The following is a 12,419-nucleotide window of genomic DNA, read 5'->3' as shown; positions in this document are numbered from 1 at the left end:
CTCACAGGCCTGCACTGCTAGCCAGAGGGTGGCCCTTAAATCCAGCCTGGCTGTCTCCTGCATTCACTCGCACCTCTGTCTGGCTGTGCCCAAGGCAACCAGAAACCTCTTCACTTACCTGTTAAGTCACCCCCCGCAAGATCTCAGGACAGGTGTAGGCCCAGGAAGGCTCGTCCCAGAAGTCCATCAGTGCCACCCATGGTCACTGCTCAGAGCCACTAAGGGGCTCCAGAGATGAGAGCATGCTGCCCAAGCACAGGGAGTCTGGCCCACAGGATTGGGGTGAGCTCTGAGAGGCCCCACTGGGGAGGGGGTGGCAGCCTGAACAGAGCTCCTGGGAAAGTGGTTCTGTGTTTCCCTTGGGCCTGAGACACTGGGAGACCAGGTGTCTGCAGCCTAGCCTGGCCCAAGGACTTTCTAAAAGGCATGTTCTTACCACAGGGCATTGGAACCTACTGTTCCTTCTGCATAGAATCCCCATGTGCAAAGCTGGTTAATGCCCTCTGTCCTTCAGGCTGACCAGAACGCCCCTGCCTGGGCCAGATTCAGTAGTGCGGCACAGCTTCCACAGGACACCATGCTGTCAGAGTAGAGGAAGGACCCAGTACCCCAGCCGAGGCATGTGCAGAGTTGGGTCTGTGGAAACGGGGGTGTGTGTTGTGAGGGCAGCCCACCTTGGCTCCCATACAGCAGCTATTATGCATTATTTCTCAGAGGAAGCCAGTAAGATGCTGTACACATTTTCCAGGTAAGGAAACCGAGAACTTAGTTTTCTTGCCCAGGATCATGGAGCTGGTGAGTGACAGATCTGGAATCATGGCCTGTGGAAAGTCTGCCTATCTCTATGGTGCTGCCCTTTGGAAGGGGGTCTGGCTTAGTCTCCTGGGGAGCCCACTCCCCCTGCCTTCTCCCAGCCTGGCCCACCCACAACAGTAACACCATGAGCCCTTGGTACACGTTACCTCATTTATTCTCACAACATGCCTGTGAGGTAGGGAGGGGCAGGGACTGTCCCCATTTTACAGAGGAGGAAGTTGAGGCACACAGAGGTCAAGTGACTTGCCCAAGGTCACAGACGGTGGCCAAGCTGGAATGGGGCCCCAGAGCAGGCCCTCGGTTCACCTGGGGCCCCTGCAGCAAGTACCAGACATAAGGATGTCTCTGGTGCTGTAGTCTACACCAAGTAGAGAGCAGCCTTTGTGCACTGAGCTTGCTGCAGGCTGAGCCTCCCCCTCCCCCTGCCCTCCCCACCCCGCTTGCAGGCCTGGGCCACTGCAGCTCAGGGCTCATGACACCCTGGGAGAGGAGCTAGGGGGCAGGGGGAGAGAGAAAGGTGGTTGGGGTAAAAAAATAGAACAGAAAACTCAGAGGCTAGGAAGGTGGGAGGCCAAAAAAAAAAAAAGGGCTGCTTACACACAAGGTATATATTTTTACACACACTTGTACACACACCTAGATATAGTACATGTAAAAATATATGCTATTCACACACCTGCCTCCTGCCAGGTGCCCCAAGAGCCAGCGGTGGCACTAGTGGGCATGGGTGAGCAGATGGGCGTTTGTTAAATATACACTCTAAGGTCTATGTGCATATGTACACATACTACAGACACAGCTGCCAGCCCTTCGGGTACTGTACACAGGCTCGGCCAGGGACAGACAAATGGGGGGGTCCCTCTCTTGAGTGACCCTTGTGAGTCACTCTGAGTCACACGTTTTGCTGAAAGAAGGGCTGGAGAGACGAAAAAGGTGGGAGCCTGGAGTGTGATACTGTAGCTTTTATCTCATTTCCCCCCAAAGACTTAAACCCGCCTCATCTTCTCAGGGAGGCACATCACCAGCCCGACCCTGGCAGATAACAGGGTGAGCGCTGCTTCTGCTGGGAGGAACCTACATCTGTGTGTGTGCACGTGTGTGACTGTGTGTGAGCACTTAGCGGGGGAGGGAACGCATGTCCATCTCTCTGTCCTCTCGGCTCTCCGCCACAAAAAGGTCTGAGAACTAGAAAGCTGCCAGCCGGGGTAGTGACCCCTGTGTGAGCTCTGAAGGGAAAAGAGAAACGTAAGGATGAAAACTCCGAGGTCAGAGCAGGGGTAGCTGGGAAAAGAAGGAAGGACATGGCAGGTGCCCAAGGCTGCCCTTGGACTGTCCTTGTCTTGTAAACACGCTAGTTTAAGTTCTCATTAGATAGAACAAGTATAAAGACTGCAGTCTGGAGGCTGGGCTGGGGAGTTGCCGAAGTTCATCTATCTAGTCCACCATGGCCAGCAAGAGGAAAAAAAAAGTTTTATAGTTTTGTGGTTTTGTTGACTTTTTTGTGTGTGAAGTCTTCATAAACCTAAAGCTGGGAGGGACCCAAAAAAGCCAAATTGTGAGCCCTTGAATGCGTCAATTTGAAAGTTGGCTCAGGGTCTCTAGATAGAACAACCATATTAAAGGTTGAGAAAATTTCCGTTCCATTTGCATTTAGTTTGTGTGGTTTTTAAAAATGACTTAAAATTGTTTGCTTCCTGCTTCCTGGTCTCAGAGCCGGGTCTGGGCCTCGGGGACATAAATCTCGATGCTGTCCGCACTCTCTGTGGCTGAGTTCTGCCTCACGGAAGCTGCCCGCTTGGCCGCCAGGAGTCTCTTGCGGGCCTCCTGACGCTGCTTGTCCCCAGCGTCTGAGGCCTTGTCGCGGCTCACCGCTGGCTTGGATTTGGCTGGCTTCTTTGGGACTGGAGGGGGTGGTTTCTTTTCTTCCTTTAGTGAGACAGTGAGGAGGGAAGAGAAATAAAATAAAGGTGCCACCTTTGGTGTGGCTCTACCACCCCTATATGCTGGCAGCTGTAGTCTCTACCCCAGCCTCCCGCATTGGGCACAAGCAGCACACATTTGGAATCAGGAAGCCACGAGAAGCGATGATAGTGGGAATAGCACACGCATAGGAGCAAAAAGCAAGCTAAGAATCCTAGAATGTTCCAGCAGGAAGGGACAGACAGGTGACCTGTTTCCACCTCTGCTTTGAACTATTGGGGGCTTGAGATTCAGGAATGAACCTGAGTCACAAAGACAGAGATGGGATTTAAATTCAAGGCTGCAAGGCCCATAGTCCAGTAACCAATCACCATAGGGGTCAGTGGGTGCTGTTCTTTTACAGAAGGAAATATGGGCCTCAGGGAAGAAGCTGCCCCCGTATACTCCTGTATGGCCCGAGGAGAAGGACCCCTTTTCTGCCTCTAGAGTTCAAACAGCCATATCTACACTAGTGCTCAAGGCTGTGGGCATGTTTCCCAGGAGCCCCATTTTCTGAACATGCAGGGCAGGATGGCATGCTTCAGGGGGCCGCCTCAACTACACAGAGCGAGCAGCGTGCTGGATAAGTGCTGAGCATGGACCCCGCGCACAGATGGACGTGAGCCCCCAGCTCAAAGACGACACACGGAGAAGGGAGCCAAGCAGCACTGACCGATGTGGGCAGCGTTATTGCCGACCAGGAATTTGTCCCTGGACTTCCCCTCCGCACTGCTCCATGCTCACCTTCCTCTTCTCGGGCGTCTCCACCAGCTGCCAGCTGTTGGCCTTGAGATGGTAGAGTTCATCAAACTTCATGCTGATGTCCTCTATGGACAGCTGTAGCAGGTCCCAGAAACCTGCCAGGTCCTGGGCTGTTGGACGTGGGTTGGCGTCAGGGTTCTGCGGGGCAGAGCGGAATCAGTGGGGCAGCAAGGCAGAGAGGCTCATCCTGCACCCCAGCCATGGTCTCCTGATCCTGCCGGCCATGGTCAGGGTCCCTTAGGCCCTGGCCTAGTCTTGCTCCTCTATTCTTAGGGTTAGTATCTGCATGAGCACATGAAGCTAAACCTGGTCACTGCGAACCCTGATGGTGGAGATCTTTGGGAGAAAGAGATAGTCCCATCACAAGAGTAGGCCCTGCACATACATGGGGAGGACTGAGGCCTTTGCTACCACTGTAGGGCTGCAGTAAGGAAGGCCTCATGCCCCTAATGCATGCCAGGCCAACTGCTCTCATTTTATAGGGAGGAAACAGAAGTTCCTGGCCATGGTCTCCTAGTGAGGTGAGGAGAAGTCAGGATCTCTCCCATGTGGGTATGATTACAGAATCTCATGGGGTTTCCCTCCCATCACTTTGTTCTCTGTCAACATGTTCCTCATCATGACTGCCCAAGCCAAACCCCTACAGGTCCCAGAGATAAACACTCTGCCACTGTTCCCCACCCTAGGAGTACAGCCCCCCTGGCTAGTGGGAGTGAGGCTTCCATGCTCCCAGCAGGAAGGGGTGAGGGAGAGGGAAACTTATCAAGCCTAGTGGTGGTATTTTTAAATTTCTTACCTTGATTGACTTCTTAGATATAGAATGTGTATTATATAAATAAATCGGTGTTTACTCATCTTTAACTTTCATTGGCTATTTTTACATCATTTTTCTATTTCAAAAGGTATTAGCGATCTGAAAGGACCATTCCTGGTCCCTTTCTCGTGCTAGGTACTGACACACATTGTCATCACTTTTCTAATGCTAGGAGGAGGTCACAGAGGCATAGAGAGGCTAATCCAGCTGGGCGATCTGGCAGGCAGCCAAAGGCTAGAAGCCCTGTCGTGGAGGAAGAATCACTCACACTCACCAAGTTTTGCTCACAGAGGCCCCGGAACTGCTGGAATTTCTGGGACATCAGTAGCTGGGCACTGCCCACAGCACTGAGGACTTTTCCTAAGACTGAGAAAGAGAAGGTAGAATAGTGAACTGAGCAGAGCACAGGTTTGTTGGGTGGAAGACAGGGTCAGTCAGGGTCATGGCTTCCAGCTCCTCACCCCACCTTAGGATACCGGTAAGTCATTATTTGATGATGGCAGTTGGTCTTCATTTTATATATTAATCCATTCTCATTGTGAAAAATGCAAACAAGCCTGGCTGGTTTGGTTCAGTAGTTAGAGCCTTGGCCCAAGGACTAAAGGGTCCTGGGTTCGATTCTGGCCAAGGTCACATACCTCAGTTGCAGGCACGATCCCTGGCCCCAGTCGGGGCGCATGTGGGAGGCAACCAATCGATGTGTCTCTCTATGTCTCTCCTCTCTCTCTCTCTCTCTCCCCCTTCCACTCTCCCTGAAAAGCAATGGAAAAAATATCCTCGGGTAAGGATATAAAATATAAATTGAACTCCCATCCCCTAGTTTCTAAGGACATTTTATGGCAATAAATTTGAAAAGAGTTTAAATGGAAACTTTTTCCAGAAAAATGTAAATTACTATGACAGACTCAAGAAGAAATAGAAAATTTGATTAGATCAACAATTGTTTTTAAAAAGTGAAGCGGAAGTTAAACATCTTCCCAGAAAAAGGAGCCAGGCCTGTGAAGTTTTACACTTTCAAGGAACAGATAATCTTCCAAAGAGTAAATAATGGTAGAAAATGACACAACTAATTTCAGGAGCCCTGACAGCAGACAGGACATCCCAAGAATAGATCACTTTTATTATGAACATAAATGTAAAAGTCTTAAATGAGATATAAGCAAACAGACTCCAACAGAAGAGTTAGCCATGCAGCATTTAACCAGGAATATCAGTTGATCTTTCAGGGTGACTTCAGTTTTAAAGTGGTGGCATAAAGCAATATTACCTCCCATTCCCCTCAGAAATCCCTGAAAAGTAAAACAGAGTAAACAAGAAATGGAAATGCAAATTGTCTCTGACAGAACCTGGAGCACTGTGTGAGGGTGGCTGCCATGTGAAGGGCAGTGATAACCACACAGCGGGTCTTGGGGTTGAAGGTCTCAGAAAAGGTGACAGTTTTGAGTTCTCCAAAGTAGCACACCTAGAGGAGAGAGGCAATAATCTCTTATTTGAAAGAAAAGGGGGTGTGGACTGTAGCAGGGCTTTCCTGAACCGGTTGAGCACAAAGGGTGGGGGAGGGGCTTTGCTTAGTAAGCAGCCCTCTAGTGCCTGGGAAGAAGACAAGGGGCACAGTCCTGGCCCCTCCCACAATGATCAACGATCTATGATCTAATGACAAGAGCTCACTAGGAAATTAGTAATTGAAAAGGAACCAACACTAGAGGTAAACAGAGGTATTACAGGAACAACAAATGACAAATGAACATTCACCAGAAAATTGTTGCCAGGGAACAGATGAAAAGTGTGACATTTAGCTGTGAATACAGGAAAACAGTAGTTCAAAGCCCAAATGGAAGTGCTCGAAACAGATGCAAGACAATGGAAGGAGATAAAACTTGAGCTAAGTACAAGCAAGAAAAAATCAGGTCATCTCAGAAACAAGGGCTAAAGCAGCACATGAATAAACCCTGCTGAAAACTAGGAAGGCCAAGGTAAATAGAAACGCAAAACACTTAAACTGCTTGATCAACAAAACATCTTTTTAAGTGAGTAGCTAGCTAAGCTGCTAGGAATAAAATGAGTACCCCCACCACCCCTGCTGTAGGTAGTAGGAACCCATGCCAGGCTTGGTCTAAAGTAGAATGGGAATAAACAGAAAAGTCTCCCCTGAGAATTCCTAACCATAAAACTGCACTTGGGTACCTTATTTTTTAAGAAATAAAGTTGTTAAATGTATTTAAAAAAAGCTATCAAAAAGAAAGTGATAAAGAGGCATAGAAGAGAGAGGGAGACTCTATCAACATTCTAAAAGAAGAGAATAGAGAGAATGGAAGAAAAATATTCAAAGAGATTATGATTTAGAATTTTCCAGAAATGGCTGACACCAGGCCTCAGAGTCAGGAAGTCAAATGAATCCCAAGCAAATCTACACTTATTTACAGTAAAACCAAAGACAAACTTTTATTTATTTATTTAAAAATATATCTTCATTGATTTCAGAGAGGAAGGGAGAGGGAGAGATAGAAACATCAATGATGAGAGAGTCATTGATTGGCTGCCTCCTGCCGCCCCGGACTGGGGATGGAGCCTGCAACCCTGGCATGTGCCCTGACCAGGAATTGAACCACAATCTCCTGGATCCTAGGTCGATGCACAACTGCTGAGCCAAGCCCGGCTGGGGAAGACAAACTTTTAAAAAGCAGCCAAAGGGAGAGGAAAGATAACTGCCATAGGAATTAATTAAACAGCAAACTTCTTGACTACAACAATGGATGAAAATTGAATATGGTACTGAAAGAAATGTATTAACTTAGAATGCTATACCCAGAGAAACTATTATTCAAGAATGAGTGTGGAGGCTTCCGTTCAAGAGGCAGAGTAGGAAACGCTGTACTTGCCTCCTCCCATGACCACTTCAAAATTACAACTAAACTATAGAACAACCATCATTTAGAACTACTTGAAGCCACAGCGAGTCTGGTAGGAGGGGCAGAGATGCTGAATGGGCCCCACACCCGCATGTGGAGGTTAAAAATTGGGAGGGCCCAGCCGGGAGTGGCTCAGCGGTTGAGTGTCGACCAAGGATCCAGGCAATCAGGGTTCAATTCCCGGTCAGGGCACATGCCCGGGTTGCAGGCTAGCTGATCAATGACTCTCTCATCATTGATGTTTCTATCTCTCTCTTTCCCTCTCCTTTCCTTTCTCTGAAATCAATAAAGATATATTTTTTAAAAAAAAAATTGGGAGGAATATCTCAGCTGCAGAGGTCCCCCCTGAGAAGTGAGGAGTCCCAGCCCCACACTGGTCCAGGGTTCCATAGCTGGGAAGAGAAGTCCCCATGACTTCTGACTGTGAAAACCAGTGGCAATTGTGGCTGAGTAAGACAAAGGGTTCCTGGAGTCCCAGGCAGTTCCTCTTAAAAGGGCCTGCATACAGACCTCCTTGCTGACAGACTCACTGGCTCTGAGCTCCAGCACTGGGGCAGCAGCTAGAAAGTTGCCAGGGACATATGGAGAGGAACTGAATAGTATGGCTTCAGGGCAAGGGCTGGAGGGGCAGCTTTCTCTCAGTTAGAAGTGCCGGCAGAAGCCACTGTTCCTTTGTAGAGTCTACCCCCTGCAGGCACAAGCTGGTATCTGAGTGTCCCTCAGCCTAGCACCCCTGCCCTGGTGGTTCCCTGAGACCCAACCTACCCTACTTATGGACCTACCCAAGCCGCTTCTAGTGGCTTTTCCATACAAACGACCTGTCTTGGCTCATGCTGCAGACTTTTCTAAAATTTCTCAAAGGTTCACAAACACCAAACAAGCAGCATCCGGCCTCGGCATGCCCTGTACCTCTTGCTAAGCGGCCTGAGGCCCAGAACTAGTGGCAGCCGTCCTTGGTTCGCAGCCTCTCCCAGGCATCTCTAAGCTCAGGACAAGAGACAACCATCTGCAGATCACTTTGTAGCTCATACCAGGTGGCCCCTTCCTCTCTCTCTAATATCAATAAACATATCCTCGGATGAGGATTTAGAAAAAGAAAATTAAAAAAATATAAATTATGAAGGAAGTGTAAACATAACCCACAGTACTGTAAAATTATATGCAAATCATATATCTGATAAGGGTTTCATATCCAGACTACATAAAGAACTCCTATAACTCAACAAAAAAGCCCAAACCAATTAAAAAAGGAGCAAGAACTTGAATGGATATTTCTCCAAAGATATGCAAATGGTCAGTAAGCTTGTTCAACTGTCATTAGGAAACTGAAAATCAAAACTACAATAAGATATCACTTCACACCCATTAGGATGGCTATTATAAGAACAAAACAACAACCAAAAACCTCCCAGAAAACAACAAGTGTTGACAAAGATGTTTGCAAACTCGAACCTTGTGCTTTGCTGGTAGGAATATAAAATGGTGCAGCTGCTGTGGAAACCAGTTTGGTGGTTCCTCAGAAAGATAAACATAGAATTACCATATTACTCAGCAATTCCACACTTGGTATAGAGAAACTTAAAGATACTTATATGTCAATATTCATAATAGTCAAAGGCGGAAATAACCCAAGTGCCCATCAATAGATTAATGGATAAACAAAATATGGTACATACATAATTCAATGGAATATCAGCCATAAAAAGGAATGAAGTTCTGATAAATGCCACAACATGAATGAACTCTGAAAACATGATGCTAAGTGAAAGAAGCTAGACACGAAAGGCCATATATTGTATGATTCCACCTACATGAAATATCTAGAAAAGGCAAATGCATAGAAATAGAAAATATATTAGAAGTTCCTAGGGGCTGTGGGTAAGGGATAAGAATGAGTAATTGCTAAATAGGTACAGAGTTTCTGTTTGGGCTTATGAGTTTGGGAATTATATAGTGGTGATGGGTGCAATACATTGCTAACATAATTAATGCCACTGTATGTTTAAAAATGGTTAACATATCAATCTTATGTTATATATAATTTTGACAGTTAAAAAAAGATTTCAAAAAAAGAGCAGAAGAGAAAAAGTACAAAATAAAATGGTAGAAATTAATCCAAATATATTAGTAATTACAATCTTTACAAATGAACTAAATTTCCAATGTTATACATACGGAAATGGAAAAAGGTATACCAGATAAATGCTTTAAAAAATGCTGATATAGTTATGCTGATGTAAGAATGGACTCTAAGCCAAAACATAGAAATAAAAAGTGTCACCAAATATTGATAAAAGGTTCAATTCACCAGGAAAATTAAAACGATTTTTAACTCATAAGCATTTAATAACATTGTCTCAAATGTGTAAAGCAAAAAGTGACAGGTTATAAGGAGAAACTGACAAATCCACCATCATAGTGGAAGACCTTAACATACCTTTCTGAGTAGCTAACAGGTAAACCAGACCAAATAAATCAGTAAGGTCAGAGAATATTTGATTTACTTACAAACAAACTTGATCTAAAAGACATAACATAGAACCCTATACCCACTAACTATAAAATGTACTTTCTTTCTACACACTTATAGAACATTCACTAATATTGATCACATTCTAGACCATACAATATATCTCAACAAATTTAAAGAACTGGGCATGATATAGATCATGATTTTTGAAATTAATATAATTAGGTTAGAAATCAGAAATGGGAACATAACTAATAAACTCTCATACATTTAAAAACAAACAAAAACATATACATCTAAAGAACCCACTGGTCGAAGAAATCACAGTGGAAATTGGAAATATTATATATCCTATTTGTTACATAAGGCAAAGTAGTATTTAAAGGGAAATCTACAGGCTTCAAAACTCGTATTTTTAAAAAGGCCAGGCTGAAAAACAAATGAGCTAACTATCCAGTTTAAGACATTAGTGAAAGAACAATACAATTAACCCAAAGAGAGGGCTGTTTATTACTTTATTAATAATGTAATAAACCAACATATAACAGAGGATTAACAAAATTAAGAAACCCTGCCAGATAGACCAAGATCAAAAGGAGGCAGGTACAAATAAAAAAGATTAAGAATGTCCAGCTGGACGTGGCTCAGCAGTTGAGCATCGATCTAGGATTCAGGAGATCCCACCCAGTTCGATTCCGGGTCAGGGCACAAAAGAATGGACTCTATCCCCAGTTGGGGGCGTGCAGAAGGCAGCCAATCAGAGATAGTCTCTCATCATTGATGTTTCTATCTCTCTCTCCCCTCCTCTCCCTTCCTCTCTCTGAAATCAATAAAGACATTTAAAAAAAAGATTAAGAATGAAAAAATGACCATATGATAATAATAATACTGGAAAAGTTATTTAAAAAAAAAGAGTTCTGCCCAGCCGGGTGTGGCTCAGCGGCTGAGCGTCGACCTAGGATCCAGGCGATGAGTGTTCGATTCCCAGTCAGGGCACATGCCCGGGTTGCAGGCTTAATCCCCAGTCAGGGACGTGTAGGAGGCAGCCGATCAATGACTCTTTCATCATTGATGTTTCTATCTCTCTCTCTCCCTCTCCTTTCCTCTCTCTGAAATCAATAAAGATATATTTTTTAAAAAGAGAGTTCTACAAAACAATGAAGTAAAAGATAATTTTGTTCTTATACAAAAGAGAAAATAAATAGAGGAAACATCCCAAACTCATTTTATGAAGCCAGATAACCGTGATACTAAAACAGGATGAGAAAGGAAAATTTCACAGCCAATTTCTCATGAACAAAGGCAAAATTATTAAATCCGATATTAACAAATCAAGTCCAACAGTGTACTGAAATGATAACATATCATAATTCAGCTGGGTTTATTAAAAAAATCCTAATGACTTCTGATTTTGGCTGTGAAAAACCAGTTAGTATCAGACAAACTGAACCCTCTCACCAAGAACAAGTAAAAAAAATTTTTAAATAAAAAAACCCCCTCATGAAAGACCCCAAACAAAAAGAAATCTCTTTCAAGGCATTAAAAACATTATTAAAGCAACCAGAATTTGAGAGACTAAGATCCCAGTAAGAAGTAAAATAATATTCAGGTGAGTCTGATATTCTATACTGCTTTTAACCTAAGGTGTCTCCCAGCTTATAAGCAGCACAGGCTGAGAGGCTAAGAAGCCAAGAAGAAAGTGGTAGTTAAAAGGCTGAGCAGCGCTTGTGGCGGTTCATGGGGATAGGGAAACCAAAATTGGAATTCAGAGTGACTAAGGCAGACAGGAGACTTAAGGAAAGTACTTTAAGCTGAGCAAAGCCTCCATCAGTCTTACGGTGTGAGAGAGATAAAAATTGGATCTCAGGGTCTTCCAAGGAAGAAAGGTTTGGAAAATACCACAGGCTATAAACTGGGATTTTTCTGAGAGGTGTGCACCAGAGTAAGGGCAAACTAGAAATAGACTAGCTATCATGAAAAACCAGCTCTGAATCAGTTCAATCCCATATTGGATTGAGTTGGTCTGGACCCCCTCTAATTGCCTGCAAGAATCAAAAGTACATCCTTTCTTGAAGAATAGAAAACCATCCTGAGCCACAAGTTATCTTTGTAGTTTTCATATACAGTTTCTAGTATTAAATAAAAATTACCAAGCATATGAGGAGACAGGACCAAAATGACTGCACACCAAAAAAGAAAAAATAGAAAAAAGAAAAAAACCTGCAGGGGCTATAGATACTAGAGTAACTAGACAAGGCTGTAAAACAACTCTGAATATGGTCAAGAAAATACATGACAAGGTGAAGAATTTCAGAATGTATCAGGAAGAATAAAATGGAATTTTAGAACTAAAAAAATACAGCAACTGAAATTAAGACCACAATAGATGGGTTTACTACATTAGTCACAGCCGAACTATATAATAATCCAAAAGGAAATACCCAGACTGAGGCTCAGAAGAGGAAAATAAAGGAAGGGAAATACAGAAAAGAGAAGGAAGAAACCTGTTACAGCAGTCTAACATGTGTAACTGAAGTTCACAAGGAGAAAAGTAAAATGGAACAGAAATTTGAAGAAATAAGGATCAAGACTTTTCTGAAACTGATGGAAGTTATTAAAGCCAAAGATTGAAGAAACTCTGTGAACACCATGAGGGGAAAAACACAAAGAAAACACAAAGTAGGTATCA

General features: G+C 44.3%; 1 protein-coding gene across 6 annotated transcripts in view; it reads right to left on the bottom strand.

The window, feature by feature from the left end:
• Positions 1 to 952: 952 nt before the first annotated feature.
• DLGAP4 (DLG associated protein 4) overlaps positions 953 to 12,419 on the bottom strand; it is a 75,632-nt gene continuing 64,165 nt past the window's right edge. For all 6 annotated transcript variants that reach the window (XM_016219342.2, XM_016219341.2, XM_016219343.2 and 3 more), the window contains 3 exons: positions 4,626 to 4,717; positions 3,520 to 3,675; positions 953 to 2,742 (listed from right to left, as the gene is read on the bottom strand). In XM_016219342.2, the coding sequence (XP_016074828.1) occupies positions 2,524 to 2,742; positions 3,520 to 3,675; positions 4,626 to 4,717 (467 nt within the window). In that variant the 3' untranslated portion in view covers positions 953 to 2,523. The remainder of the gene's footprint in view (positions 2,743 to 3,519; positions 3,676 to 4,625; positions 4,718 to 12,419) is intronic.

Source organism: Miniopterus natalensis, chromosome 7 (assembly GCF_054644295.1).
Source record: "Miniopterus natalensis isolate mMinNat1 chromosome 7, mMinNat1.hap1, whole genome shotgun sequence".
Taxonomy (NCBI): Eukaryota; Metazoa; Chordata; class Mammalia; order Chiroptera; family Miniopteridae; genus Miniopterus; species Miniopterus natalensis.
Note: the sequence above shows the minus strand (reverse complement) of the source record. Positions and strands in the feature narration are given on the sequence as shown.